Source organism: Montipora capricornis, chromosome 13, assembly GCF_036669925.1.
Source record: "Montipora capricornis isolate CH-2021 chromosome 13, ASM3666992v2, whole genome shotgun sequence".
Taxonomy (NCBI): domain Eukaryota; kingdom Metazoa; phylum Cnidaria; class Anthozoa; order Scleractinia; family Acroporidae; genus Montipora; species Montipora capricornis.
In genome coordinates this window covers 28127346-28151576 of record NC_090895.1, presented here as the reverse complement: position 1 = coordinate 28151576, position 24231 = coordinate 28127346, and the positions used below count along the sequence as shown (strand labels likewise).

At 37.2% G+C, this 24231-nt stretch overlaps 1 protein-coding gene across 2 annotated transcripts; it reads left to right on the top strand.

The window, feature by feature from the left end:
• The first annotated feature begins 1416 nt into the window (after positions 1-1416).
• On the top strand, positions 1417-24172 carry LOC138028401 (sodium/potassium-transporting ATPase subunit alpha-3-like). Of its 2 annotated transcripts, none has more exons than XM_068875923.1 (23): positions 1417-1757; positions 3765-3902; positions 3978-4037; positions 6361-6564; positions 7408-7470; positions 7879-8064; positions 8180-8566; positions 9256-9397; positions 9592-9665; positions 10907-11001; positions 11568-11958; positions 13030-13216; positions 13767-13870; positions 14178-14355; positions 14446-14547; positions 15063-15217; positions 16805-16899; positions 17467-17506; positions 17733-17867; positions 19045-19175; positions 20695-20796; positions 22081-22172; positions 22924-24172. In XM_068875923.1, the coding sequence occupies exons 1-23, from the start codon at positions 1707-1709 to the stop codon at positions 22950-22952; spliced, it is 3141 nt and encodes a 1046-aa protein (XP_068732024.1). In that variant the 5' UTR covers positions 1417-1706; the 3' UTR covers positions 22953-24172. The 2 variants fall into 2 exon arrangements, with proteins under 2 accessions (XP_068732024.1, XP_068732023.1); XM_068875922.1 differs by lacking the exon at positions 1417-1757 and adding an exon at positions 3542-3683.
• The last annotated feature ends 59 nt before the right edge of the window (positions 24173-24231 follow it).

The following is a 24231-nucleotide window of genomic DNA, read 5'->3' as shown; positions in this document are numbered from 1 at the left end:
TATGGCCCAAGTCTGTTTTAAAGACATCAAGTACTAACGTTTAAATGATTCAGAGGTTCTTAACAAATGAAAAATCAATAAACTTAATGCCATATTTTTGCCATTGAGTAAGATGCTTATGTTATGATCTCTCAATTTTCTGTTTTTGAGTGTGAGATTGAACTTTAAACTTTCTCGGGGAGGTGATGGCAGAAAACAAAGAATTATTGGGCGGCCTTTATGTACAAGATCAGTATGAAGTAACTGGCGACCCGGAGACGGTAAGTCTTGGATTAAAAGAGTTCTGTAATTGGTTTGTATCATTAATTATAACCTTTAATAAATTGCTTTATGTCAAGCTCTTAGTTTTAACATTTTCGCTCGCCAAACCTTGGTTACATTTACAGAAATACCCTATCGAAAGACTGTGATAACATTGCGAAAATTGTGTGAGTAATATGTTTGCACTGTGCAGCAATATGTTATCCTCAGTCGAAATCATGAATAAAGGCTTCAGTGGTAACAGAACCCTTAACTGGTCAATTACGATTGTTTGGCAGAAAATTTATATCAATACATTCCGAGATTAACTTGCAAACAACCAATCACAGCATAGTATTCAGGAAGTGCGTTTAAAAGACCATTACTGAAATGAACGTTGGAACCCACGCTCCCGTCGGCAGTTAGTTTTGACATTAGTTATTGACAATGAATAGTGATAGAATGTTAACCTGCATGACTAAATGCCTAGACGACTTTTGTCAAGGTTGACATTTCAAATTTCTAAAGAGTAAGCATGTGTTCGCGACCTTTTTGCCCTAGTTTTCGTCAGAATAAAAGCGGAACATCCGAAGTCCATCCATTTGGCTGCAGGCTAAAATAACTTCTGTTGATTTCCATAATTATATATTCGCTGTTTCAAAAGACATTTTTACTTCAGCTTACAATCCACATATTCACTCTAACCTAAAAATCAAACCGAATAAGAAACGATTATTGTTTTTAATTGATACGATTCATTACAGTAAAGTTTTAGACTGTTTTCAGCAAAAAATTTGCAAAAGCCGGCAACCACATTACAAGTAGTCAAGGTTATTGGCAGTTCATATTATACCCCCAGCTTTACAGCTATTGTATTTATGCTAATATAATACTACTCACTTAGATCAATGGAGCTTAAAAAACATCATATTTTTCTAATTTATCGAAACTGTTCTTAACCCTCGTTAAAAGAACACTGTTACTTTCATTTCTAAGGCTAAAAAATCAACGAACAACTTTGTCTTTTCACCTTTTCCACGTTGTTCAAAACATAGTAACTGCTGGTGGCCAATACGCGTTCAAGTTCCATTGTATTCTTCATCTAAAATTCTAATGCCCGATATACTGTGACTTATTTGGATTGTTTGTTATATTGGGCTTAAATACAAAGTCGACATACTCAAACACATAATATCACCAGTAACTTCTTTGCTATTGGGTGTTGCGGCCGTCATTTTATTAATACTGTATTCGGCCAGCCACTGCCAATAAATTTTCCAAACACCACTAATCTTAGTTGTGGTGGAAGCTCCGCTCCGCGCCGGTCGGTTGATCTTTGGGGTTCTTGAGCACGCTCAGTAGTTTCGAACGGTCTATCGCCCCCTGTTGAGTCATTCACCATCTAGCAACTGGTTAAGGCCGGTCAACATACGGAGCCTGATTTTTACCGCTCACAAGTCGCAAAGATGAGCAAGGCAAAGGGAGCGAAGGGGTCATCAGAGGAGAAAGAGAATCTGGTAAGGTTAGATAGGTGACTTGATTTGAATAGAGATGTTTGAATGTCGTGTAGTTTTGTCAGATTGCACTGAGGTCAGTTAGTGCTTCGAAGCGCCGACATTGTAGACATAGACTCCAATCTAAGATGTCAGTGACAAATTTTTGGGCCAGAGACTTCGAATTCTTTAAATCGACGCTTTCATGTTGTAAGAAACTTTCGTTACGTGTTCGAACTGATTCACGCGTCTCTCTGTGAGATACCAATATCAAGTGCACGCGAAAAGATTGCAAGGGGCTTCTAATATGCCGCAAGTGGAGAGAAAGGAGATACATCAAACTTTGTTGCGAAACTGCACGCATCCTCACTTGGAAAGCTTTACTTGACTCTTAGCCACTAAAAGATCACCTGCAAGTAGCGAACTCCAAAGAGGCACTTTAAATACATTTTTAAAATGCTTTCTTTAAGGATCGAACCTTGGTGCTCTCACAAAAAAAAATACATTCTATCCTTAGAACAAGCTTCTTTGTTTTCTTCAAGAACAGGTGTTAGTAGTCTTAAAATGTTACGAAACAAAACTAAAGTATTTAAGTCTTTAAGTATTTTGAGTTTTTCAAGTCAGTTGTACTCTTCACCTGGTGTTTAAAGCACCGCATGCATATCACGTGACTAATGACGTCATTTATGAATGAAAAATGTCGAGGTCACTGCGTGCGTTGTCATGTAAATTTACTGTTCTTATCAATCCAAGCCTTCTCGAAAAACAAACTACAGTCTACAGATAAAATGGTAAATAAACTTTAGATACGCAATAAACGAAAACCTAGTCCAGTGTAATAAAATTCTAATGATCGGTCAATTAAAAAAAAAAAAAGCTCAAAATGATATAAGTGAAGGCAAGTGCCAGAATCTCACATGTATTGAATTCAATAAAAAAGGTTTTTCTGGCACAAGATATTATTCAGGATTTGAAATTGCGCCCATATCGTAGGCCAAGAGATTTTGTATTGGCTTTATGGAATTTGGCCAAAACGACTCCAGATGATCTCGTTTATTTTCACTAAAACAAAAACCATCCAACTTTGATTGTATTTTTGGCAGTTGAATTTGGCATCGCGTCTGTAAATAACTACAATTGTTCATGAAATCAATACCTTGCAAGTTTCCTCGGGTTTTCGACACTTGTGAAGGCGCATAAACCTAGGCTTTCTTAAACGAAACTGTACTGTAGCTTCATGTTGAGAAATACAAATATCACATTTTCACTTGTCGGTTTCCCTGACGAAAAACGAACTTTGATCGAGATCAAGTTTGCAAATTTCTCAACTTTCAATTCTGGCAGGGGAAGGTAGTGAAGGCGTGATGAATTATATGTAAAGCGAATACACACAGAGATTTAACAAAAACGGCATATTTAGTTGACATTTCTCGCTAACCTAATATCTGTCCTTAGGTTTCGCATTGTTACAATGTCCTTAATGAATCACGGCTTACATGTAAGATCTTCTCGCTGCTTTTCTTTTGTTGCAATATGTTGAGACAGTTCTCTCGTATTGCGAAATCCAGCGCGTGAAGTTAATTTTTAGAATCATGTTTTCCTGCAATCATTTGTCAAAAATCCAAACAATTTGTTGCAGCCCCACGTGATAAATCAAACTGTGCAGAGTAACTTTGATCATCCACAGAAACTAACCAAAAAAAGATATATTTCCAAATTAGTTTACAAATCTAATGCAAAGCCTATAGGAAAAGCTGTAGGGAATTATCTCCTGTTATGGTTTGGGATTGGGGCAACACAAATATAAATACGGCATGATCCGATTAGAGTAATTTTCCCAATCGATTGATCACGTGGTTGATGTTTGGCCATCATCAACACACGTGTTGTTTCCAGCCGCATTGGAATTGCAATATGGCGGACTTGACTGACTTGAACGAGGAGGAGGAGGTGTTGTTTACTATTAAATTTGTACTATGCTTTTCTGTTACGCTACCGAAGACTGACGTGAAGATTTATGTTCTGTTCTAGTTTGGAAGGAGCCAAAGTTATCGTGTGGCTACAACTCCACTCGTCGATGATGGCTCCAAAGCCAAAAAAGCGGACAAGAAATCGAAGAAGAAGGAGAAAAAAGAGAACTTAGAAGAGCTAAAAAAGGAGTTAGAAATTGTAAGAAAAGATACGGAATTCTCTGATCTCGTGGTAAACAGCTGTCATTTTAATATGGTTGTTTTATTTCTTTAGGATTGGCATACGATCTCCTTGGAAGAAGTCTTAACTCGTTTGGAGACCAGTGTTGAAACGGTTTGTTCAATTTTTCTCCATCATTTTGTTGCTAGGGTTAAGGGTAGTTTTGAAAGAGGATAGGTTACTGTTTTTTATGAAGTATTGACCCAATTCGCTAGGAGTTTTCACTGCATTCACACTGTATGCAAATTTTTATCTTCCGTGCCATTAAAAATGTAAGCTCGAGCTTGGTCTTACGTAAGTTTCGGAGAAGAATCATCTCTCATAATGCTTTCCTTTATCTCACAATTTAAATGATGCATTTTATTATACATCTATTTCAGAATTATTCAGCCCACTATATTAAATGAAGCATGTAATTTAAATGCTATAAATTCGTTAATGTTTACTATTGTGTAGCAAGTTTCGACGATCCGCGTACATTGTAGAAGCTTTAACTCGCCTCTTTCAACTTAAAAGCATGCTCACAATCGGTCTGATAATGTTTTCAGCTTTTGCTGATAAGAGATTTGCTACTCTGTCTTGTTCGTTCTTAATTTTCATCATTTGGTGGTCGAAAATGACTAAGATTGTGTAAAAGCCGGCCAATTCGATATGGGACGGAAATCTACACCACCAGGTGTTTATTTCATACTTCAGTAGTGATAGGCAGGGGCGTATTCTGGTATTGCTTGAGCTGGTCACAATTTAAATAAACTTTGTATTTTGTACGATCCGTTTTTATTGAACTCTACATAATTCATAAACATTGATTTGATCGCTGAAAAAGCGATGATCAGTGCCTTAGCGGAACCCCTTAGCGAACCGAATAATGCACGAATATAGTATCGTGATGTGTGAAACTGCTATTTCACCCTATATTTTTCTCAGCTGTTGATTTCAATTTTAAGAGTTGTCAGCTATGAGGCGTGTTTTGGAATATTGTAAATGGAATATGGAAATGACCGGTTTTGTCACCGATGTAATCTTGTTTCGCGAAAAAAGGAAAAATTTCAAGCATATTTTTTTAAACCAAGCTTACATTTTTCCCCTATGTCATGTTCTTTAAATGCATACGATCTCTTGACATGTTGTAGCTTCTGAGATCACAGCCTTTGAAAACGCTGTTTGTGCCCAGATTTTCATTCCTTCTATTGTTCGAAGATTATCACGAGGATGTTCTGTTGTGGTAAAATGATTGATCAATATGTTATTTTTTTGTTCTCTTTTTGCTGATCTGTCCCTGATGAATAAATCTGTGACATCAAATTTTATCTTATCATGCACAGTTTATCAGCATGGCTATTCTAAACAAAGTTGAGTTCAATAGCTTTATTTTATTCAGGGTATCTCTTCACTAAAATGCTCTTCCATACACCTACATCAAATGTAAATACTAACGTACTAATTAATACTAAGAGCATAAAAATATGAGATTAAGGTAATAATTGTATAATCCTAAAGCAAATAGCAAAGCCTTCCGTGTCTTGTTGCTGCCTTTTAAAACATGTTACCTCAAACACTAAAAGCCTTTTTAAGTCATCACTGCAAAACCGGCCAGGCCACAGCACTGGGAACTCTTTGATCTCTGAGAAGACTTGAAAGGGAATATTTTTTTTGCTATCACTGCAGGATTAAATCGTATTAAATTACTTCTTTTCATATTTTGAAAAATTATTTGAAATAAGCTAACATGGTCGTAGATGAAGTATGAAATAACTGTGACGTGCTATTAAAAACAAGTAATAGCCTGAAGTGAGATCACTGCTTCAGGTTTATTACCATAGAGGCTGATAATTATGTTTCGATTGTCCTTGAATTAGTGCTTACTCTTACTGGATCAATTCAACCATGAATATATACAGTGTTGTATCTAGGACACGTCATTGAATCCCAATTTTGCATACACTACAAGGGGTCCTAAGTTGTGGAGGCACAGATTTCTTGCTTGAAATTATGCAAATAAAGTGAAACCATAAGGATGTGCATGTTATATATAACAATAACACTATTCTTCATATATTTAACATTGATTGATCCATCAAGAAATAGCATAACAAAGAGAGGTCTGGTTGGTGTATTGTCATTTTTAGCAGCAGAATAACTTTGAACTTTGTATCATTTAAGCAACATTCCTGTTGATTCAGTTCTTGGATAGTATGGTCAATTTTGAGGTTGAACCAAGTTTGTGTTTCAATTGATAGATCTGCCTTAAATCATAGCTTACCATTGCATGATGACAGCCATTGGTCATAAGCTGAGGCAGTTTCAATGAGTCTGTTCTGCTCAGCAAGTGACTTTGTCTAATGTTACATGTAATTATATTTAAATTATTAAAAGTATTAAAATAGTTCAGTAAGTTGCAGCCATTTCATTTTTGTCTGTTCTGTTTTTTATGTAGGGTCTATCGAAGGAAAAAGCTGAAGAAGTTCTGAAACGTGATGGTCCCAATGCATTGACCCCCCCACCTACCACCCCTGAGTGGGTCAAGTTTTGTAAACAATTGTTTGGAGGGTTTGCTATGCTGCTATGGGTAGGATCAGTTCTCTGTTTTGTGGCCCATGGTATTCTTTTAGCTACAGAGGAAGATCCATCTAGTGATAATGTAAGTCTTGGCACAGTATAGTTTCTCAATAATTATTAATTAATCTTGAGTGAGTTAAATGTGAGGAGTGATAAGTTAAGGTGATTCTTCAGTATTGCACTGCGCATCCTGTACTGCACATATGGTGGGTCAAATTTGCAACATTGTAAATATAGCAAAAGTCGATCATACACGATCAAACAGTTTTCAAAACACGTGAGAGAAGTTGTGAATGACCCATAATTCTTTGCAAATAAGCGTGCACATTCTGAGAACATGGCAAATTTTGTTGTTTCCATGTACAATAATACAAGGTAGATCATTTTTGGGTACGATGCTGTTTTACTCTTAAACGAGCACAGTGATCTATATTTTTTATTGCATCATTGTGGTGTACAAATTATCCCCTTTTAATAAATAAAAAATTTTAAAAAGTTATCAGAAGGAAAAAAAGATATGGGAAAAAATGTACACAATGTCCCTGCCCTGGGATGTAAATGATGGTCTTGAAAACAACGACTTGAGAAACGTTTTGAGTCGATGTCGTTTTTAGTTGAGTGATTTTTCCATAAACTATATAAGACAGTATTCCATATGCTCTAGACTTTCTACCTATCAGGTGTTCTTTGAAGTGTTACTTTAAAAACCCTCTCGTTTAGCAACCACAAAATGTACCCTTAGCCGATGAAATAACGCGCATGATTGGTATCAGTACAGGCATCATCAATGGGTTAAAAAGCTGATGTGTGTTGGGCTTTATGTCCTGGTAGTTTAGGAGAGCTTTTCAATGGTGATGATGATTTTGTTTATTATTGAGAACAGGAAATTGCCACTTTATAACTTTGTTTTAACTTTCCTTTTCAGTTATATCTTGGAGTTGTGTTAGCTCTTGTGGTTATCGTCACTGGTATTTTCTCGTACTACCAGGTTGGTTGAATTCCCCATCTCCTCAAGTACAACTGAAATGGGCTTGTACTACCAGTAATAAACAGTATTCTTACACGCATAGTGCAGTATGATAGTAACAGAGTGTTAGTGATAATGCATCTGAATCTGTTAAAATGCCCAACAAAAGTGGACAATAATCATTATATTGCCATGGTAACCATACAAACCTAAAAGGAAACATGAAGAGACATGAAGAGACATGAAGCACTGGCAGTGACAACTTCGGGTTTTCTGCTTGTTCTTTACTTTGAAAACCCTATCTGGAAAACGTTATGCATTATACCTTACATGTACAATGTACATCATAGCAATGCAGGAAAGGTCATTTTGCTGGTTAAACCACAAACACTGAAGTGTACTTTGTCATGTTCCATATCTTACATGTAGGAAGCCAAGAGCTCCAGAATCATGGAAAGTTTCAAGAATTTGGTTCCTCAGGAAGCACATGTGCTACGTGGTGGTGAACGGTATACAATCAATGCAGAAGAAGTGGTTGTGGGTGATATTATTTATGTCAAAGGTGGTGATAGGATTCCGGCTGATATCAGAGTAGTGGAAGCTAGAGGATTTAAGGTAAAGTTGCTTTTGTGTTCTTCCTGGATCTTAAGTGACAGACAAAGAAAGCAGAAGGTAACTGGGGAGCAATGACAAATTTGGGTGAAGTTTTTAAAAGTTTTGTTTCATTTAGGTTGACAATTCATCGCTGACTGGTGAATCTGAACCCCAAAGCCGTGGTCCTGACTGTACCAATGAAAATCCTTTGGAAACCAGGAACATTGCTTTCTTCTCTACGAATGGGCTGGAGGGCAATTGTATTGGCATCGCTGTCCAAACAGGAGATAACACTGTGATGGGACGTATTGCTAATTTGGCTAGTGGTCTAGGAAGTGACAAAACTCCAATTGCTATTGAGATTGAGCATTTCATACACATCATTACTGGTGTTGCTGTTTTTCTTGGAGTATCGTTTTTTATCATTGCGTTCATCCTGAAATACATCTGGATTGAGGCTGTCATCTTTTTGATTGGTATTATTGTGGCTAATGTTCCTGAAGGTCTTCTGGCGACTGTCACAGTAAGTTGTCAGTTGAACTGTTTACTGAAAGCATTATTGTTGAATAATACAGCCCAATTTTTGGTGTTTATCAACTGTCCCTCTTACCTCTGCGACCCAGGTTCAGTCAATTACATGTACAGTGTACATTCAGTTTCGGTTGGATATGTTGTGTTTTTCAAAGGAGCCCAATTTTGATTTTTCTTTGCGTGATATTCATTACCATAAGATGAAACTAAGGAAATTAAATCAAAATTGAATTGGTTTAAAAAAATGTCAACCAGAAAAACAACTGAACCACAACAGATACCCTGAATAGGGATAACCCCAGTCCGCTATCTCGCTTCCTTTTCATTGAATTAAATGAATAAAGTTGATAGTATCATTATGATGTACATTGTATAATACTGTTGGGAGCTGTGGCTTAAACCAGCAGTCAGGGTCTTCACAAAACTGAGGGAAATATGTACACTTAAAATCCAAAGTAAAAAAATTTTGTTTAAATCATATATGTACGTGTAGTTGGACATGGTGTAATGGTCAATCACTTGTCAGGGGACCGGGCCTGTCGATCCAGCGTGTTATATCAAATAAAAATGAAAAAAGCACAAAAGTTTATTTCGTATTCATGACTCTTTCTGTGAATTTTTAGAAAATACAGTTGAATAAAATCCCTTTTGAAGGTTTAATGTATATTTTGTGCTTTAAAGGTGTGTTTGACTCTCACTGCAAAAAGGATGGCATCCAAAAACTGCTTGGTGAAGAATCTTGAGGCTGTAGAAACGCTTGGTAGCACATCAACCATCTGTTCGGATAAGACAGGAACACTGACGCAAAACAGAATGACAGTTGGTGAGATCAAATAACTGAATTCATTTCCTATTTGTTCTTGAATCCATTTCTTGGACAATGCCCCTCGTTTTTGTACCCCCTTCCTTTAAGGGTACATTGTCTTCAAAATCTGAGTTTCATTATGCCCTGTCTGCCATGAACTATTTTTCGGTTGCTGTACTGTTGCTTAGTGTTGGTTTGCAATATATTTCCAGCTCACATGTGGTTTGATAGCACAATTATTGAAGCTGATACAACAGAGGATCAATCCGGAGTATCATTCGATAAGGTAAAAACAAGAATGTTGTTTGAATCTACTGTATGAAGTGGAGCATAGTGCTTTGTAAGAAGAAAGTATGGTAAATGAAAGAAATGTATATTTGAAGTGTGGTGTAAGGTAAGCACATATTTTATCAGTTTCGTACCTTCATTAATTTATGTGGGCTTAGCAACTGGGCTGTTAGAAGTATGTGGAAGAGAAAACCATTTGTTTTAAGCGATAATCTTATAACGTTCAGTGTGTTATTAAAAGCCACCAGTCAGGATTTCACTTTCACTTTTCTAAACAATAATTTAAGCATTATTGTCTCTTATGGACACTTGTAAAATTCAGGCAGCTTCAGTGGGATTTGAACTCATGACCTCTGTGGTGCTGGTGCAATGCTCTGAGTGGGTTCATACACATAGCTCAGTTGGTAGAGTATTGCACTAGTTGGCATTGCAGAGGTCATGGGTTTGAATCCCATTGAAGCATCCTGAATTTTTCAGGTGTCTATTTAAGCTAACAGCGTGAAAAAACTATGTCCCCGTTTAACCCTTTCAGCCCCAATAGTGCCAAATGGCACTTATAGATTTTACTCTGTCTAACGCCAGACAATTTTACTCGTCAATGGGGAACCCCTCGGGGCTTAAAGGGTTAAGAGACAACTGTTTAACCCATTGACTGCAAGGGGTTCGCCATTGACAAGTAAAATAGTCTGGCGTTAGACAGAGTAAAATACTAGGTTTTGCCGGTTTAGGCCGGTTTGGATGTCAAAAGGTTAAATTATCCAGATACATGTATGTGTGATGATCACTGCTATCTTAAAGTATGGTAACCCAACAACTTCAGAACTTTGGGTCTTTATAGAATCTCATTAAATAATAAAAGTAATATGCATTTAGGTGAATATAGGCATATACATGTGCATGTACACGTAATAACCTAATGTATTTGGATAAGTAAAGATAAATTATTGTTTGTTTTTATACATGGAACTATACCTCTTTACGTTTGCTCATATTACGGTAATTAATAGTTTGGTATACCTCCCAGTGTGACTACATGTATCTTTTGGATAGCACTTCACTTTGTATTTCAATGTGGTACCAAAATGAACTAATAATAATTTTTTGTTGTCATTGTATAAAATTATGCACGTGCATAGTAGCAGTTTATCTTGACTTCAGGCTGTTTATACAGTAAGTTATGTCTTTGGTGAATAAAGAAGTGTTGGTTAAGTCTATTCTGATAGGTGGATTTTCTTGTAGTCATCTAACACATGGAAAGCTCTGGCCCGCATTGCAGCACTGTGTAACAGAGCAGTCTTTAAGGCAGATCAGGACCACATCCCTATTCTAAAGAGGTACTTTACAATAAAAGAAAAAGAAGGATTGGAAACAAATGATTTAGGGGTTGTAGTATTGTCAGGGTTAGAAACAGGGGGTCCCCCAGTTCCACTTTTGCCACACTTTTGTCATTGTTACTTTATTGTCATCAGTATGTGGGTAAAGGACGAAAATCTCAAATGACAGGGAAAGGTCAGAACTTGTTACCTGAATGTGAAAAAAATGTCTTGGAAGAGCATTGCAAGTGGCTTGATGCTGGGCTGGTAGGCCTTGGTGTATCTGAAAATATAAATTTTAGAGGATCACCCCTAACAACAAAGCCATTGCTGAAGCATTACTTAAAAAGTTTTTTTATACCCACTCAACCCTTTTTGGCCAAATGTGATTTGTATGTGATATTTGGCATAAATACCCCTCATGATATAATTTTAAAATTGTCCCAAAGGTCACTCTCCTAACGGCTCGTGAAATTACAGTTGTGTATGTATAACAATTTTGAAATACCACTTGTGGTATTTATGCCAACTATCACTACAAATCATGCTATTACCCATACTAATAAATTATTTACATTGTTGTTCAGGGATTGCTCTGGAGATGCATCAGAATCTGCTTTAATGAAGTATGTTGAGCTGTCAGAGGGCAGCGTCAAAGACATGAGAGAGAGTTACAAGAAGGTTGCAGAAATTCCTTTCAACTCCACTAATAAGTATCAAGTGTCAATTCATGAAAATGCAGATCCAGAGGACAAGCGATACCTTCTGGTTATGAAGGGTGCACCTGAGAGAATTTTGGACAGATGTTCAACAATCATGATAAATGGAGAAGTACTTGAGCTGGATGAGAAGATGCAAGAGGCTTTCAACACAGCGTACCTTGAGCTTGGAGGCATGGGGGAGCGTGTTCTTGGTTTTTGTCAATGTCTACTGCCCTTGGAAGAGTTTCCAGAAGGTTTTGAATTTGTTACTGATGAGGTATAAAATAAATGTTCGGTCCTACTAGGGAATCATTACCTCGCAAGCTTTCTCAACATGTTAGGTTGATGCCAAACATTAGGAATAAAATCTCTACAGTTGGGCAAAGATTAACACCTTTATTAAACTTAATTTTAAAGTGACTTGATACATGTGTCCGCCTCTATTCATCTTCGTGCTTCCTTCTGACTGCATATTTCAATGGTTTTCTTCACACTGAAGAAGGGTTCTACACCCGAAACATCTGTGATTTTTTTTAAAACTACTGACACTTTTTGATACATGCATTTATTGTATATCACTCTACTTGTTTAAAGATTAACACCACTTGACTAAAATGAAGCTAAATCTTGCTATGGTGAAACTTTATACTCAATTCATTCAATCAAATGGAACAGTTATTTTTACCTTTTGCTGCAAACCATGTTTATAAACTGTCTTAGAGCCAAGGACCTCAAAATACAATGTAGATTGTTTGCATTTTTTTCCCTTGAAAAAGAAAACCTAATTCAATAAGTGGGGTGCAGGGATGGCGCAGTGGTGAGAGCACTCGCCTAACACCAATGTGTCCCAGGTTCGAATACCGGACTTGGCGTCATACATGTATGTGGTTGAGTTTGTTGGTTCTCTACTCTGCTCTAAGAGGGTTTTCTCCTGGTACCCTGGTTTTCCCTCTCCTTAAAAAACCAACATTTGACTTGATTTGCATTCATTGTTAATTTCAGACACTTAAATAAAGTTCTTTCCTTTCCTTTTTTGACCACTCCCCTTAGGGGCTTTTCGGGGCCATTGAACACAATCACGACAGAACAGAACATTCAACAACAACTGTTAAGAATCCCCACTGGCTGGAGGCAAGCTAGTTGGCTATTTACAAGTGCAGCTTAGAAGTTGAACCAGGGACTACCAGGAACAAATTTAACCAGTGGCCAGAACATGTCTTGAACCCGAGATCCCTAGATCAAACAAGAGCAAGCATCCTAACCACTGGGCCACAGTGCCTCCTTTTGATGTGCTGCCAATAATAGAATTATGGCACTAGCTCAGATAATTTGTCTTTTGTTCTTTTAGCCTCCCAATTTCCCTCTCGAAAACTTGTGTTTTGTTGGTTTGATGTCCATGATTGATCCTCCTCGTGCAGCTGTACCTGATGCAGTTAGCAAGTGCCGTAGTGCGGGAATTAAAGTCATTATGGTGACTGGTGATCATCCTATCACAGCTAAAGCTATTGCTAAAGGCGTTGGAATCATTTCTGAAGGTTTGTTGCGCAATAAGTAATTACCGGTACTTGTTCAGTGATAGTGTAAAAACAAAATTTCCTACCCTTTAACCCAATGACTCCTGAACTGCACCCTTTTGAAGAGTAAAAATCATCTTGCATTAGACAGAGTAAAATCTGTCAAGTCTGCCAAGGGACAATGCGTTAACACATTAATTTTAATGTTACACTGTACATGTAGTTCCAGGTCCTTATTCGCAACTTTGGATCACTTGTAATTGTACATGTACTCTACCGTAGAGAGTAAAAACAAACAAACAAACAAACAAACAAACACAAAAAAGCCAAAAATAATCAGAGATTTGGCGTAAATCTAAAGAGGAATTTCATTGGGGTAGGGTATTCTGTAGACATAATCAAAAAAAAAAAAATTCTTCCTGCTGACTAGAAACATATTTGCTTGAAAATGCAAATTATAGATTGAAACCTCAAGAATGTGGATTTGATCTATTTCAGCTGAATTTCATACTGAATTTTTCATAGTTTTCAGAAAAGAACAAATTTTGACATAATTAATTATATCTTTTAGGAACTGAGACCAAGGAGGATGTTGCAGCTCGCCTGAATATCCCTGTAGAAGAAGTTGACCCTAGAATGGCTAAAGCGATTGTTGTTCATGGCTCACAGTTGAAGGTTGGTGAAATATTTTTGATGTACTGCTCTAAAAACCTTTATTTATGATTTGTGTGTTCTGTATGTGAATGTTAGGTGTGTATCCATATTCTTGTATTTTGCTTACACTCGAATGACAGTCTGTGTTTGGGTTCTTTTCATAAATTTCATTGTTGAGCTGAGCATTGATTGTTGTATAGTTTTCATGATACAAAGTAGAGTTTCATTCATTTGTGGCTTTCACTGAAGAGATAACAAAAAAGTATGCATAACATCATTATTTTTGTTAACTTTATCAACTTTGATTCTGTTTTGAATTCTCTGACAGGACATGAAGAGAGACGACATTGATGAGATTCTGTCATACCATACAGAGATTGTTTTCGCCCGAACATCACCACAACAAAAACTTATCATTGTTGAGGGATGTCAACGCCAGGGTGCCATTGTTGCTGTAACTGGAGACGGTGTCAATGATTCACCGGCCTTGAAGAGAGCTGACATTGGTGAGTGGACTAACAAGTCATTTTGTTGTCCAAAATTATTGCTTTCTTTGATCATGAATGTGTTCTTATTGTAAGTGCTGTGTTTCTCAGGGGTTGCCATGGGTATCGCAGGCTCAGATGTGTCCAAACAAGCTGCTGACATGATTCTGTTGGACGACAACTTTGCATCAATTGTCACTGGAGTAGAAGAAGGTGTGTATTAGAATTTTACTTCTATACAGTGTCTTCTTTGTTCAAGTGGGGACCTTACTGCAATTTTATCCATCATGAAAAAAACACATAAGTTAAGTACAGCTGGAGTTGCTGTGTACACAGAAGTAGTGCTTGTTTTGCTCTCTTTGCGGAATTTTTCTCGTGTCTCTGGGAAAGCTGGGAAAGATGGATAGGGTGTCTGTCAAAATTTAGAAAGTCCAGTGTTGATGTAGTATTTAAATGTAGAATCATGTCACTTGTTGTTTACCTCTGAATTTAGCAGGTTTTTTTTAGGCCTAAATCTTGCAAGGCTGTGTGCAGAAATTGTACAGAATAAAACTACATTTATTGATATAAAAGGAACACTGCTAGGAAACCAGTCAGGAAATTGGCCTTTGACCATGACAGACAAACTTATCTTTCATCAGTGATTAGAGCCAGATCCGAACCTATATTATTCATGGAGCTTTTTGTGAGCTGCATGTAAGACTTAAGAGTTGTTTCCTTTTTTTTAGGTCGTTTGATCTTTGACAATTTGAAAAAGTCTATTGCATACACACTGACCAGTAACATTCCAGAGATCAGTCCATTCTTAATGTTTATTATTCTGGACATTCCTCTTCCTCTTGGCACTGTTACCATTCTGTGCATTGATTTGGGTACTGACATGGTATGTAATCGTTAAAGAAAGTACTGTCATTTACTTGTACCTTGCCAATAACATTTATAATTATGCTTTTTTGTGTGTGGGTGTGAGATATAGTCCTGAATTGGTTTGCATCCACATGATAAGACAGTCATGTTGGTGTACAAAACAACAGAAAATGGCCCCAAAGGTTTTGCATAATAATAGAGTCCAATTCCCAAAAGACATTTTTACGTCAGATGCTAACCACAAATAAATAATTAGTTATCATTGGGTTTCACTAAACGTTTTTTGCATAAAAAATCTTGCTCAATTTTCAGTTGTTTTGCCTTCTGGAAAGTTGGAATATTTGCCTTTTTAAAGATTGCTTGAACCCAGGAATGACATACATGCATACATGTAATTTGATAGCACTTCATGTCCAGGGTATTGTCTGAATTTGATCTTCCAGGCCCCAGTTGTTCAAACGATGAATAGCGCTATCCTCCGCAAAAATCACTAGCCAGTAGATAGCGCAATTGATTTCACTATGACTTATCCACTGGATAGTGATTTATGCGGTGGATATCATTATTCACCTTTTAAACAACCGAGGCTAGGTTGTTTGTGACTAATGGGGTAAACAACCCAGTTAGGTCTGCGTCATCTTCATAGTCATCATCAGGGATTTCAATAATCTTGATCTGAAGTTGGAAGCCTGTTTGAGTAGAGAAACTGACTGTTGTTGTTGCCAAAATGAATTTTTTAATACTAAATTTATGGACCACTTTAATGGCGCCCAAATAAAATAAGTCTTTTGTTTTAGTGCTAATAAGCCTTAATTCTGGCCTCGCTATGACCAGCAAATTTCAAAAGAATATTCGTTTCAAAATGAGGGCAATAGGTCTAATTAACATAAATATAAACGAATTTCAAGGCGGAGACCATTTATGAAAGTGGTCTATTAGGTTATCCCTATCGAGGGTATCTGCCTGCAGCCGGATGTAATAGACCTTTTCGCAGATACAGTGGCCATTTTGATTTCTATTGTTTCAAATACCTATTATAGGATGCCCAGGGGTAAATACATATTAATTCTCCCCCTGAGCATCCCATAATGTCTTTTGAAGCAATATATAGAAATCAAAATGGCTGCCATATCTGCAAAAAGGTCTATTGACTGAGAGTTGATTTTGATGAGGGAGGAAAACCGAGTACCCGTAGAAAAACCCTTGTAGGCTGAAACTCAGCCCACTTGCAACCTCAGGGCCTAGGGTTGAACCTGGGTTGCAGAGGTGGAAGGCAGGGTTAATAACTGCTAAGCCGCCCTGACTCCCCCAGTCTTAGGTTTGAAAGAATCTTCAATTTAGGGACAAAAGTAGCCAACTTCTTCGAGTGAAATAGCCTACACTTTTCCTTGACTGTTGGTACTTATTGAAACCGCTGCATCATCTTGACTCTGGCTGTCCAAATGAATTGTCATAAAAACAGTCCTTCCTCGGACTAAACTCACTTGGAAGATCAAATTCAATTAACACTCTTCATTTGACAAATTACATTTACAGTCTGTTGGATGCAATAGACTAGCGACTTTTAATGACTTGAGTTCATATTTGTTTTGGTGAATACAAGGTTCCTGCAATTTCATTGGCTTATGAAAAGGCTGAGTCAGACATCATGAAGCGACAACCTCGCGACCCTCTCAATGACAAGCTTGTGAATGAAAGGTGAGCCTAGGAAGTTGCACACATAATGAGAAGTCAGAGTGGCAGTCTACTGTAACAGTCTTAATTTATTCATTCTTGGTTCTCGTGTCCGATTCAACAGAATTGTCGTTTTGTCTGTTTGTGATGATCCATCATGGTTTTTCTCAGCTGATGATAATAATAATTATTGAAGAAAACACCATGCTGCCTTCCTTCTGACAACAGACTTGAAATTTACATGTGGGGTCTAGCAACACAGTCTGACTTTAAGTTATTAGATAGCCTTAGCAACAATGAATCTTGTGAATAACAAAGAAATGTTCTAAAAATAATCAACTTTAAGAAGCAAAAATAAGGGCTGTGTACACCCACACTTGTGTTTTGCATTTTGGTATCTTCACATCCTCAAAATGACATGAAATGACCAATAAATTTTAGGAGAAGGTAAACCATTGATGATACAAGTAAATTTTCAGTTTTCTGTTAAAATTTCCTGGCTGTTTGACTCTGTTTAAATGTTTCTCATTGTGTGGAAACTACAGAGTAGTGATAGCTGTCATGATCTTTTTTTGTTATCAATTTTTGCAGATTGATTGCTATGGCATATGGCCAGATTGGTATGATTCAGGTAGGGTAATCAGTTGTATTAATTAAGTGTCCTTTCTTAAGTACTTTAGTGCTGCAGTTCTCAAAAAAGCAGTTCTATCTTTTCTCCAAATCGTGGCAGTTTTTTTTTTTAATCTTTTGCCACGGACAATTGAATTACGTTTTAATTTTTTAGTACACCACAGTTAACTTTGATTGCATTATTTTTATACAACCATCCACCACAACTTTTCCTTTTTTTTTTGTAGGCCACTGCTGGTTTCTTTACTTACTTTGTCATCATGGGAGAAAATGGCTTTATTCCTTCCTTTTTGTTTGGTTTGAGAAAATCATGGGATGACAGATCAAATAATGATTTGCAAGATTACTATGGACAGGAATGGGTGAGCAACCTTCTGAAAAAAAATATATCCGCATTGTACTTCAAGCAGTTGTATGATGATGATGATGATGATGATGATGATAATAATAATAATAATAATAATAATAATAATAATAATAATAATAATAATAATAATAATAATAATAATAATTGATTTCCTAGCAGGTTATAATAAACAGCTTGTAATTGACTTGGATAAAATAGGTATAAAGGACAAAAACAATCTAATTAGACAATGCCAGAAGTGGGTAATCTCACAGAACTGCGAGATCGTGAAAGCAGTCTATTCATTCAACTGACTTTCCACACATTAGAGTCACTGCCCATCTTAAGTCATGAATATCGCTCTGAATTGTAAATTCCGCATATTCTTTGTAAAATTTGAACTACTGAAAGTTTAGGAGAAACGAAATAGCAATTAGCTCGAATACCGGACATTGTCTTTGTTAATAAGCAAGCGAAGGAGGCCATGATCATTGACGTCGCCATTCCAGGAGATGCGCGAGTAAAATACAAAGAACTGGAGAAAATAGAGAAGTACCAACTTCTTAGGGAACAAATGAGAAAGTTATGACTGTAGTGCTAGTTGTGATCGGAGGATTAGGGGCTGTGTCTGATAAGTTTGACAAACACATTGAAAAGCTTGGCACCACCATCAGACTTGAAGTGATCCAGAAAACTGCTCTGTTGGGAACGTTTGGCACTAATTTGGGGACACATTTAAAACTAATTAAGCGTGACTACTATAAAACAAAAATAAAAGCCAGAAATTTACACTATTTAAACTAAGTACACTTTTATACTTTAAAACTAAGTACTACAACTTAATGCATATATGAGCTCGGAAAAAAACATGTACATCTGCCAAGCATATTAATATGCATAGGTTACTACACACTACCCTGCAAGCTGTTGGTTTCTCTTAGCAGAACCCAGTTTATATGTGTATGTGTGTTGATTTTCGACCGCAGTTCAACGTTCTTTTAGCGGTAATGCAGTTTCCCTCTCCTGGCACAGACCTAGTACAATGTGTGTTACAGATTTCGGTTGGCTCTAAGCTGTTCTCTACCATGCTGAGTTTCTTTGACAGTTTGCTACGTAACAGCGACTGACAGGATACTTAAATCTTGAATGAATATTTGGTTATTGTTTTTTATTGCTGTTGATTGATGTTTCAGACTTATACTCAGCGTAAAGTCTTGGAGTATACATGCCACACAGCATTCTTTGTGAGCATTGTGATCGTGCAGTGGGCTGATCTTATCATCTGCAAAACCAGGCGCAATTCAGTTTTCACACAAGGAATGAAGTACGTACCAAAACCTCCATTGTAACTTGCTCCGTATCGCCAGGGTGGAGTTTTTCAAACCCTTAGACAGTGACTGAAATATTCCCAATCATCATTGACCCTGCGTTGGACAATAATTATTCTCTTCACCGAAGTAAAGGTGTTTTTTTAGGGCAACCCTAAAAGCCGGAATCCGGAATCCGGAATCCGGAATCACTGGTCGTTGTTTTACCAATACAGAGATTAAAAACTATCCTAAACATTCATAAAAGCTAACCGTTGGCCAAAAAACGTTTGTTTAGACCTAATTAGGCCTAAGGTTAGCTTTTATGAGTGTTTAGGATAGTTTTTACTCTCTGTATTGGTAAAACAATGACCTGTGATTCCGGATTCCGGCTTTAGGGTTGCCCGTTTTTTTGCCAAAAGGTTGTAAACAAGGATGATGCTTAACAGTAGACGTATAGTGAAATTAATACCAGTGTTTCTGCCCACGAGTTTTGAGAAGCGTCGACTTGACACGGGCATACAGTACTTTAGGCGACAATACAGTACAGGATAATCGGAGGAACTACATTGTGGAAACTCGATCTAAATGTACGTTGGAGGCGAACTTGCTTAACTGTGGTGCGAGGTCGCTACGGGGCGAAACCATCGAGCTAAAGGAAATTCGTAGTAAAACTGTCCAAGAAAATGACATTTCGAACTTGACCGTTTCACCAATTTGGACTTGTCCTGGTGACCTTTTGCAGCAGTATAAATTCGTCAAGTTAGATTGCCAGTACAGAGATCAAAGATTGAGAATACTTGATTTTTACATCATTTTTTTACATCATTTTCATATGTAGTTATCGAGTTTTATCAGAAACCCATAAGGGTTGAAACTTGTAACGGCCCCTTGTGTGTTGGGAAACAACAATCTTGGACAAAAAGGGTTGAGAATATTAAAAACAGGGGTTATTTTGCGCACTACGTTCTCAATATCGCACATTATTAGCTATCCCCCTCCCCCCTACAACCAATGTTGATAAGCCCAGCTTCGACATGCTTTGTTTCGTCTAGCAACATTGATCAGGGGGGGTGGGGGCAAAAAGAGAGCTACTTTTTCATACTTGTGATCGGAGTTTAGTCCAAAAGCATAGTTTTCTCAACAATTTTGTCCAAGATTGAAGCTTCTGAATATTCGATTTGCTAAGTACCATATTTGGAACAACAAGAGCGAGGGGTTTCCAAATATGGTACTTAGCACTGAAACATTCAACCAATCAGTTCGCACTGAATATTCGGAAGCTGTGAACGCGCGTTACACGTTTCAACTCTTATGGGTTTCTGGTTTTATATGATCATTTTTCGATTATTTGAACCACATGTTTTTATTCATATATTCATAATTTTAAGTGATGTTCTATTTTTAACTTGTAATTAGTTGATTAAATCAGGGCCACAAGTTTATTAGGCTGTGGCTATTACGTGCTACCCTGTATGCTCCGTGTGTGTTAATATGAGTATGTTTCGTTTTCACATTTGTCTCGTCTTATTTCAGTAACTGGTTCTTGAACTTTGGTCTGTTATTTGAAACATGTTTGGCCGCTTTCCTGAGTTACACCCCAGGAATGTCCAACGGACTTCGCATGTATCCTCTAGCGTGAGTATCAAGTAGTTTAGGGCAGCTTCCATCCGTCGAACCTGCGATCGTCCGCAATCGGAAGGTCGTAGGTCCGACTCCTGTTTTGGAGCACTCGAATATTTTCTGAGTACTCCGGAGTTACCATTGAAGAAATATATCTTCATTTCAAGTAATTTTATCATAACGCATTTTTTATGAATGCAGAATAAAATGCAATATGCAGTGCTTTCTTTTACGGTAAAATGTTGCCCTGAAGTTAAAAAAGAAGCAACGCAATGCAATTTTTGAATAGTTTGGGTTAGGATTCAGAAGTACCCCCAAAAAGGAATATCTGAGACTTTCACACTAGAGGACATGTTTGTCCTCTACTTAGTCAAGTTTTCTCTTCCGTTATTTAAAGACCCAGAGTGCATGATTGTCCTACTGGCATTTCAGTTCTTTACCAACTGGCAGTAAGCAGACTTCTCCCCCCCACCAAAAATAAATGTCACCTCAAACAGTAGCATGTTCTTATGAAAATAGATTGATGCAAAGCATTATGGGAGTGAAATGCGGACAGTCTTTGTCTTTGTCCGCATATTAATCCCACATTGCTTTGGGCGCTAGATCATGTCAATAGACCTTTTCGGCTTGTTCATTTTGTTTTCCCAATACAGATCATGTGATAATACTCAGGAGGTTTGGTCTTTTGCTTTGTTCATTAAAATGAGGGCATGCAAGCATGAATATGCCTGCATGCACTCTTTTTAATGAGCAAAACAAAGGACCAAGCCTCCTGAGTATTATCACATGATCTGTATTGGGAAAACAAAATGTACAAGCCGAAAAGGTCTATCGAAAAGAGTGCTATTACATAACACAGGATCAAAACAGCAACTCTACAAGAACCGTAAGCAAGTTCATTCTTGCTCAGAGCGCGAGAAAATGGTCAATTAGCTGGGTGTCCTGTGCTCTTATAAGGCGTGGTGCCTTAGGCATACACGGATGATTTGTTAATCAACCGTGGACGCAGACAGAGTTCTGTGATAATTTGCGCAAAAAAGGCCCTTAATGGCATCGAATCTTTAATCTTATGAGGTGTTATCTATCATTCTTTATATAATTTCTCGTGCTGGAAATGTCTTTAGGAGTTCCGTCGCTTGGTTGCTGTTTTTTGATCGCCACCTTAGATAATCAATTGCGCTTGAATGAATTCAAACAAAAGCAGAGCGTGAAGCGACCCCTTTTATAGTGCGCCTTTGTGTTTAAACCGTGTAGTCAAGATAGTACAGTTTGTTGACTTGCACCGTTTTCTTTTTTCAGCTGGGAATGGTGGTTCCCAGCGATGCCGTTTAGTTTAGTCATTTGGATCTATGATGAAGTACGTCGTTACATTTTGCGTAGATATCCAGGATGTAAGTATGGCATTTTGTATTCTTTCTTGTTTTGTTAGGGTGCGTTCGATTGACTATTCCGGAATGAGAATAAGTGGAGTGATGATTTAAAACGGAAAGTCTGGCGTTTTGAAGCAACAAAAATAATAAAGATATGTTTGAAATAGCACTTTAGCAGGTGTTTGACAATTTTAATGTAAATCTCCGTGAAAACAAAGGATCTCTCATTTAAACTTCATGTATTCTTATTCCGGAATACGGTCAATTGAACGCGCCCTTAGTCATCATTATCATCATCAGTAGCAGCAGGATGATGATGTTGATGAACTTTATTCAGATGTCAAGTCTTCTAGCCCTGGGGCACCACCGGACGACAACATAGAGATAAAACATTGCTTTTTGAGGAGAGGAGGAAACCGGAGTATCCAGAGGGGAGAGAAAAACCTCTCCGGAGCAGAATAGAGAACCGAAAAACAAGGAACGGAAGCATTATCATCCTCATCATCATCGACATAATTAACACAGTGTTTATGACGGGTTTTCAAAATCTTCATGCCATTATACTTTCGACGGTTTCTATAAACCACTGAATTAAAAAGAAAGCGCAGCTAACAACTTATTCCCTCCACAATTTAACTCTAAACGAGAATGGTACTGTAAAGATTTAAATGTGACTAGGTTTCTGATTCCTTCCCTCCGGTATTTAGAATATTTAAAAGCGAATTTAAAGTCTTTCTCGTGCTAAACCGGATTATTTTGTTGTTCCTTTCAGGCTGGCTGGACCGGGAGACTTACTACTAGAGGAGGGATTTTGCCACCAAACGACTTCGGTCATGGCAATCAAGTTTAGGTTAACCTTAATAACACTGCAAATAATTCCATATAGGTTGTTTTTTATTATAGTCAATATTAAATTGGAAAACAATCCGTGAACACTGTTCTGTAACAGGCAAGTTAAGCAATGGCATAGACGGCAACGGAAACTGTTTATTAACCCCTTATGCTTCCTTTAAAACATTGTTTGGGTTGCCGACGTTGCTCAAAAAGCTGACTATCGTAAGTCGTAACAGTTTGATAAGACGACGTTGGTCAAATTGTAGCTCCTAAACTTTTAATTCGAGTAGCTGAATGATTCAAAGCGTGGTTGTAATTTTTTAATCAGTTAGGTTTTAAGGACCTCGATTTCTATTGTACTCATTTTGGAGGTCTTTGAAAGCATAACTACACAAAACAAATGTGAAAGAAAAGTGGGAGTAATAATTATACTACTCATTTTTTCTTATGCAGTGATTTTGTATCGTTAATTTAAAACTACTGCTGAAATATGGCGGGCCGATTGCAAGGCAACTGTAAATCATCCAACGAAAAATGCAAAATTTTGAAAAAAATTTGGTCCAAATGTAGTTTTGTTTTGTTGGTCTCAATTAACGCTAGAACTAATGGTATTTTTTCCTAATTTTCGTAGCTGAAACGTTATGATGAATATAAAGCGAATCAAGAATGAGATTAGGCCATTTAGTTAGTTGTCATTTAGCCGTACTGAAAGATTGTGTTCAGTGTTAATATAACAATGTTTCTTTAACCTTGGATCTCCATACACAAATTTTAGATCGCCTGAAGAAAAGTGAGACAACAATTTTTAATATTTTAATGCTGAAGTTGTTCGACGGTGGTAAAGCGTCGAAGTTGTCGCACAACTCAGAAGTGTGACATTTGATTGAATTTAATCAGCATGCTGCTTCGTTAGTTTTCAGATAACGAAAGAAAAGTGTCTTCTATCTTGTTTTACTTCCTAACGAGTTACAGTCCCTATTATTTATGAACTTGGGAAACGTCTCTCTAGTTTCCCTATCAGTTCCGTAACGCGATAGGTAGTATTTAAGTACTAATTTACACTTCTGATATCTTCTTTAAGATCTTTTGTCAGGGCATTAATTTGGGAACGGGAGGAATCTTTGATGGAAAAGTATGAAAGAAGGATTGACAATGCTCTTACAAATAAAGTCATTTCAGAATTGCCACTTCGTTTTCTGATATTTTATTAGTTTAGTTTGATTCACGGTTATTTTACTTTACGGGC